The sequence below is a fragment of the Macaca fascicularis genome, chromosome 6 (assembly GCF_037993035.2).
Source record: "Macaca fascicularis isolate 582-1 chromosome 6, T2T-MFA8v1.1".
Classification (NCBI taxonomy): Eukaryota; Metazoa; Chordata; class Mammalia; order Primates; family Cercopithecidae; genus Macaca; species Macaca fascicularis.
This window is the reverse complement of record NC_088380.1, coordinates 157,534,779-157,542,090: the sequence shown is the minus strand read 5'-3', so window position 1 is coordinate 157,542,090 and position 7,312 is coordinate 157,534,779. Positions and strand designations below refer to the sequence as shown.

At 54.0% G+C, this 7,312-nt stretch overlaps 1 protein-coding gene across 5 annotated transcripts in view; it reads right to left on the bottom strand.

Moving 5' to 3' along the window:
• Positions 1–1,500: 1,500 nt before the first annotated feature.
• Positions 1,501–7,312, bottom strand: part of SYNPO (synaptopodin) — a 75,211-nt gene continuing 69,399 nt past the window's right edge. For all 5 annotated transcript variants that reach the window (XM_005558277.5, XM_045394409.3, XM_073994602.1 and 2 more), the window contains one exon: positions 1,501–4,263. In XM_005558277.5, coding sequence (XP_005558334.3) covers positions 3,598–4,263 — 666 coding nt within the window. In that variant the 3' untranslated portion in view covers positions 1,501–3,597. The remainder of the gene's footprint in view (positions 4,264–7,312) is intronic.

The window sequence follows — 7,312 nt, the reverse complement described above, 5'->3', positions numbered from 1 at the left end:
TTGGGGAAGGCTCTAAGAGAGCCCAGGGGAGGGAGTTACCAGCTCAGTCTGGGGTAGGGGGTGAGAAGGCTTCCCAGAGGAGGACACACTGGAGTTGGGCCTTGAAGGATGAGTGGGAGTTCACTGGGCAGAGAAGGGGCATGGCAGGTAGTGGACATGTCACTTATAAAGATGGTAGGGGGTTGGCAAGTAGAGCCATTGCTGAGGGCAGTGCTGAGAGATTAGCCCAGACAGTGGGGGCAGGGGCCAGATCCCAGCAGGCTTTCAAAAGGAAACTGTGTTTATAAAGGGTTGCTGATGAGATCAAAGTGGTGAAATGGAGTGATCAGATTCGCATTTTCCAAAGGTATCTTTGCTGCCATGTGGGAAATGGGTTGGAGGGCGCCAGACTGGAGGCACGAGGATCTGTCACCAGGGGTGGCTGGATCAGAGCAGTGACAAGGGGATGGAGAGGAGAGGGAGTTGAAGGGTATTTGAAGAACTCTCAGGTCTTGGTGAGGAATTGGATGTGGGAGGTGAGGAAAGGGAGTCCCACTCCCCTGTTTCATGCTTGGGTGACTGGAAGAGGAGGAGCAGGTGGGGTAGGGGTAGACACTGAGGTCAGTTTTGGATGAACTTTGTTTGAGGTGTCAGGGGACTGGGGTGAGATCACCAGTAGGCAGTGGGACACCGTGCTGCGGTGGGGCCCCAGCCGAAGATAAAGATTGGGTCCAAGGCACACACCACTCCTGGGGAATGGTGGGTCTAGCAAGGATGGGCTGGGCACAGGGTGGGGAGCACCTGTGTCTGTATGCTGGCAGACTATCCTGGGGTGTATTTCTGACACCCTCTCAAATCAGAAGCCTGGGTTCTGCTGTCCACCGCCCTGACCTTAGCTTCCCAGCCCTCGGTGGGCCTGAGCTTCTAGAGAGGAAGAGTGAGATGTGTTCCTAGGGCAAGCTTAGCCTCACCTGGGAACAGGACCACAATCCCCTTCTCTGGCCAAAGGACGCTCCTGTCAGGAGAGGATGCCTCATGGCCCGAGTCCTTGCTTAACTGGGGCTTCCTGGCTCAGATGGGACCTCTTACAGTGGCTCCTTTCCTGCCCTGGCACCCCCACCTGCCATGAGGAAACAGCCCCAGAGCACAGAGCCCTGACCCAGCTTGGCCCTGCCCACTCTGGTGATAGTGCTCTGTGTTCAGAGCCTGGACAGTACCGCCTGAGACATTACCTAGACCAACTCTCCCCTTTATATGGATGGGGAAACTGAGGCCTGGAGAAGGAGTGGGCTCACCCAGGGTCACCTTGCTCATCCATGACAGGACCAGGACTTCAACCCAGGAACTTCTATGGCCTCAAGTTGTCCGTTGTTCCCATCTCTCCCCATGGCTGCTTCTTCCCAAGCTCCCATCCCATGTATCTCAAATATTCCCAGCCACCCAGAGTCCCATGGACTGCTCCATGCTTGGGGAGAAGGGAAGGGCATCAGACACAGCTGAAAATGACACAGGAGGCAGAAGAATGCAGGAAGCATTTATTGAGGGCCAGAGCTGAATTCTACAAGAGGCAAGAGGCAGGGCACAGGCAAGCTCTAGTGGGTTAGAGGAGAGGTTGGGGAGAAGGCAGTGACAATGAGAGAACAGCCAGGGGCTGGCTTGGGAACTGCGGGTTTCTCAAGGCTGCCTCCTGCTAGTCCTTTGGGAAATGCAGGTAGAAGTGGATCCTCTATGCAACTGCCTCAGCCAGAGGCCTGATGGTGTCCCTTCTCTGGGAGGGGCCCTTAGCCCCAATCTCCTGCACTACAAGGGACCCAGCAGCAGGTGGGGGCTTTGGTAAATATAGTCACTCATCATTAACTGAGTAAGAGCCCCTTCTCATCTTCACACCAGCAGGACCTGTGTCCTCATTCCTGAGGTCCAAGGAGCACTCTAAGGTCACACTTTCATTCCAAAGCACCCCGTCCCAACCCTATCTTTCATACTGACTTTAACTGTCTCCAGCCTCACTTGGGGGTTCTAGATCTACCACCACCCTGACGGGTGAGTAAGTCCTAAACCCATACTCTCCATCACCTTTAGCAACATACTGCTATCCTTTCACCTACATACATTTGATCCTCAGCCAATTCCATCCCCTCAGCTGATCCTGAAGCTAATATTCTGAACCTCTAGAAGGCTCTACCAGCCAACTCTGGAAACTACAGAACTCAGCCATATTCCTCCCTGAGTCCCACCTGGGGACTGGAATCAGAGCCACCAAGGTTTAGGGAATCAGTGAGGGCCTACAGCCAGGCTCCCTCAGGTCACTGGACACCAGGCACCAGCTAGGTCAGAGTGCACTGGGGAAGGGATGCGGCAGGATAATGTCTACTTTTCTGGGCACGATACGGACACTGGGACTGAGGTCTGACACTGAAGAAGGGGACATTTCCAAGGGGGCCAGAAATACAGGCAGACCCTAACCTAGCAGCCTGCTCATGTACCCAAGCTCATCGGCCCCTAAATTCAAGCCCAACTAGCCCACCACCAGCACCCACCCCCCACTTCCTAATACCATGGAATGCATTTCAAGACTGGAAGAGACCTCAGGGGTCATCTGAGCCAATCCTGTCCCCTGCTAGAATCTCCTCTATGCATCCTGGCCATGCTTTTCATATTTCCCGTAACAAGTAACTCTTTGTCTCTCTCTTTCCCAATAAGCAACCCCAAACTGAGGGCAATCAGGTAAAGTCACATGGTAGCTCTGTACCTCTTCTCTCCCCAGTTCAGCTTTGAGCCCAGAACCTGCCATGAATGGGCCCAGAAGGAACAGATGAGCTGGAGGCCCAAGTCCTGGGCCTAAGGGAAATCATTGCCTTATAGTTCTCTTGTGGCTGCAGGTAAGATGTCCTGGACAGTCTGAACCAGGGTGGAGAAAGTAGCATGACTGGGACCCAGGGAGAATTTTCCTGCCTCTTCTCTCCAGAGGGTATAGTGGGACACCTTGAGCTGGTCTGGGAGACCTCTCTAAAGGTCATTGTGATAAAAATAGTGCTTGTCTGGGAAGGGATGGAAAACAGCTGCTCCTGCCTAGGACTTGGTGCCAGGGAGCCGGATGGTCAGGCCAGTGCCTGGACATGGGACATAGGCCTAGGATCTTCCCAACACACTGCACTTGCCAGACTCCAGAGAGCAGAGCCAGGAGGGGAAGGAGGAGTATGGAACCCCGAAGGCAGCAAGTCCAGGGGTCCATATACACACTGCCCTGCTTCATCCAAGGCACTAACGTGTATGTGTGTGTGTGTGTGTGTGTGTGAGAGAGAGAGAGTGTGTGTGTGTGTATTGATGGGAAGGGGAATTTTGACGTTTGTGGATTGTCTTGGCCAAAGCCACCATTAAACAGATGGGAAAGCTGAGGGTCAAACAAGGAAGAGTCTTACCCAGGGTCACACAACAGCTGAATGACAGCAAGGGCTAGAACTCAAGCTTGCGTCCCTAACCCATCCCCAAGCCCAGAGCTCTCCTCTGCTGACCCCTCAGCTCTGGGGCTGCCCAAAGAGGCCAGACCCTTTGGGTACCCCAGGTCTGATGAGCCTTCTTCTGGCTCTGTCCTCCCGGGGTGGGGCCGGGGGTGGGGCTCTAGGTGGTGCAGGAGGCCTCGGCGGGGAGGCTGCCACGCTTCAGCCGAAGGCTGCCGTTCCACCCGCGGGGACAGATATTGTAGCCGAGGATGCCGGGAGACTTAGCCCCGGAGTCCTCGGAGTCGAGGGACACGTCGGAGTCCGTGGGCGAGCGGCGGTAGAGGAAGGGCCTGGGAGGCGCGGGCAGCGGGCTCCGGGGACTGGTGCAGGACGACGGCCCGGCGGGAAGCGGGCTCCGCGGGATGGGCGCGAAGGCTGCCCCCAGCATAGCAGCCGAGCCGGGGCGAGCGGGCTGTGGCGAGCGCATGCGCGGGGGCGGCGGCGGCGGTGCCCTTGGCGGGGAGAAGGGCCGCAGGTTCTCGGCGCCCGCCGACCGCGGGGAGGCGCTCTTGCGCCGGGCCGCGTTGATGATGTTTCGCGCCAGAAGCGCCTGCAGCTGGCGGCTGGGGGGCCGCGCCTCGGTCTCCGGTCGCAGCGGGGACACTGAGCGCTCGCTCCACGAGGGAGACATGGGCGGCGGTGGCGGCAGCGGCGGGGGGCTGCTCATGCTGCTCCCGCGGCTTGGCTCCCACGGCCCCGGGCTTACCCAGCCGTCTAGGCTGCTGGGAGGCCGGGACGCGCCGGGCGTCCAGGGAGGGGAGGTGGGCAGGCTCTCCCGGCGGTCCTGGGGAGAGAGCAGAGAGGGTGGGGCAATCATTAGTGCTGGGTTCCTCCACACCGGGCTTTAGGAAGGGACGGAGTCCGATTTGTCTATTACACCGAGAAGGGAAGCCACCGATCCAAGTCAGGTAGTACCTGCAATAAAACACAGGCGCCCAAACTCAGCCCAGAACGCTTGAAGAGCCCCCGCGGTCTTGTGTCTGCTCCCGTGTTAAGACTCGCTTTGGAGAGAGACGCCTTAACTTACTAACTGAGCTTGGGCAAGTTCCTTCACCCCTCTGGGCTTCAGTTTCTGCTTCTGTAAAATGGGGTGTGACAACAGTACTTAATCCTATAGGGTTGTTGTGAGGGTTAAATGAGATAACTGATGGAAAAGAACATTACATATATCGGCACATTCCTTGGAAGAAAGTGCTCAATAGATGTTGATTACCATAAAGAAATACTAGAAGGGCCTGGCGCTGTGGCCCGCGCCTGTAATCTCAGCACTTTGGGAGGCCGAGGTGGGCGGATCACCTGAGGTCAGGAGTTCGAGACCAGCCTGGCCAACATGGAGAAACCCTGTTTCTACTAAAAATACGAAAATTATCGGGCATGGTGGCATGTGCCAGCTACTGCGGGAGCTGAGGCAGGAGAATCGCTTGAACCTGAGAGACGGAGGTTGCAGTGAGCCGAGATCGTACCACTGCACTGCAGCCTGGGCAACGCAGCGAGACTCTGTCTCAATTAAAAAAATAATACTAGAAGGATATAGAAAGATACATGCGAACTAACCAAAGTGGTCACCTGTTAGGAAATGGGGTGAGAACAGGATCAGGGCATGCAGCCTGAGGCACTGGGAGTTGCTCTGTTTGTGGCACATCCCAGGAAGCTTTCAGTCAGGCTAGCTGAGGGAGGCTTCGGTTTCCCCATGATTTAGGGAGAGGAGCTGGGAGGGAGGTCCTGGACCCAGGGCCACATGGGAAGAACTAGATAGAGGCTGAGGCTAGTGTCTCAGGGCCAAATGCCAAGTCAGGGTGGGCTCTGTATGTCCTCCCGTCTGACCACAGTGTCACCTGAGCAGGGAGGTGGGGCCTAGAGCTCATGACCCAAGCCAGTCAACAACTACTGAGGCAGGGGAACCCGGCTCTTCAACCAGAAGAGTAGGCTGGGGCAGGGAGATGGGAATAAGACTTTTTAATATATTACTTTTTATATAAGTTTAGATTTCCGAACCGTATGAATGTATTACCTATTCAAAATTAAAATGTAAAAATATTGACCATTATTATTATTTTTTTAAGATGGAGTTTTGCTCTTGTTGCCCAGGCTGGAGTGCAATGGCACAATCTCAGCTCACCGCAACCTCCGCCTCCTGGGTTCAAGTGATTCTCCTGCCTCAACCTCCGGAGTAGCTGGGATTACAAGCATGTGCCACCACGCCCGGCTAATTTTGTATTTTTAGTGGAGACGGGGTTTCTCCATTTTGGTCAGACTGGTCTCCAACTCCTGACCTCAGGTAATCCACACATCTCAGCCTCCCAAAGTGCTGGGATTACGGGCGTGAGCCACTGAGCCCAGCTGACTATTATTAAAGTTGGACTTAGGGAAAGACCCTCTCAGCCCCAAACCCCTTGCCATGTCGCCATGGTCACTTCCTCATCTTTCCTTGGATACCCAAGCAGAGAGGAAGATCCTCCTGACAGATGGAAATTCAAAAGGAAGTCGGGTCATGCACATGCCCGACAGCAGCACATGCCCCTCACTGAGCTTTTTCACAGCATGGGGAGGGGAGTGTGGTTTTGGAGAGGCCAAGATGGTGAACAGCTTGGAGGCTATGAAGCACTGGTTGGCAATGCACGGCCATACCTGTTTCCTATGTACTTAAGGACTTTCAGTCTACAAACTTCGTTCTCATCCTTTATCTCATTAGGTTTTCACAACAGACTAGTGAGGTAACTAGCATTATCACACCCATTTTACAAATGATGAAAATGAAGCTCAGAGGTATAAATAACAATCTAGTGTGTTCTGCCCCACTGGGAAGTGTGTGTGTGTGTGTGTGTGTGTATGTGTGTGTGTGTGCAGCTCAAAGCCTACATGTTTAAGCAGTTTGAACTGGTTTGAAAGTGGAGGGCTTGGGAATCCCTGCCTAACATGTATCTCCTGAACTTTCCAACTGTTCACCCAATCAGATTCCAGCAATAACCAGTCCACCTTGCCATTCAATCCAATCCAAATTCACTAGCAGTCATCCACCACAGTTCAGAGCTAGCCAGGCCATTCCATGCTTCCTACCCAATCAAAATCTAGAACCATCCAAAGATTTATTCTTTCATCCAATCAGTGATCAGCCATAACCAAGCCAGTCATCCTCGCATCCAACTGAGGGTCTTCTAATTCCTTCCAATCCAAAGGAAATAGACACTAATTGTATGTTTTATCCAAACAGAATGTAGCAGCTGCTAGATGAGCCCAGACTCTAAATTGGAGCCCTTTAAACTAAAGGGGAATGTTATACAACAGCCTGAGCAGGACATTTTTCATGGGATGCTAATGCTGGAGTGACCCTTAGAGACTCCCTAGGGACATCCAAGCTCCCAGTCATCAAGCTGAAAGTTAAGGCTCAGCCTGGGATCACACTCTTTTCCTCCCAGGGTCAGAATTGTGTATACATGAGCCAGAGACACTGGGAGCTTCTCTGTGTCTATGAAACATCCCAGTCAGCCTGGTCATAGAGGGCAGACTCCACAGTTTAGGGAGAGGAGCTGGGAGGGAGGTCCCAGCTCTAGGGCCAAATGCCAAATCAGGGTGGGCTGTGGCATGACCCAACACCTGACCACAGTGCCACCCTGAGCAGGGAGGTGGGGCCTAGAGTTCATGACCCAAGCCAGTCAGTAACCACCCAAGGCAGAGGAACCTGGGGTCTTCAGCCAGGAGAGTAGGCTGTGCAGGAGAGCTATGATAACCACCTAAAAATCTCTAAAGCATTGTTTCTCCCTTTGGTGACCACAAGGGGAATGCTGGGGCCAATAAGTGGAAGGAACAACGATTCAGCCAAGACTACAAAACAG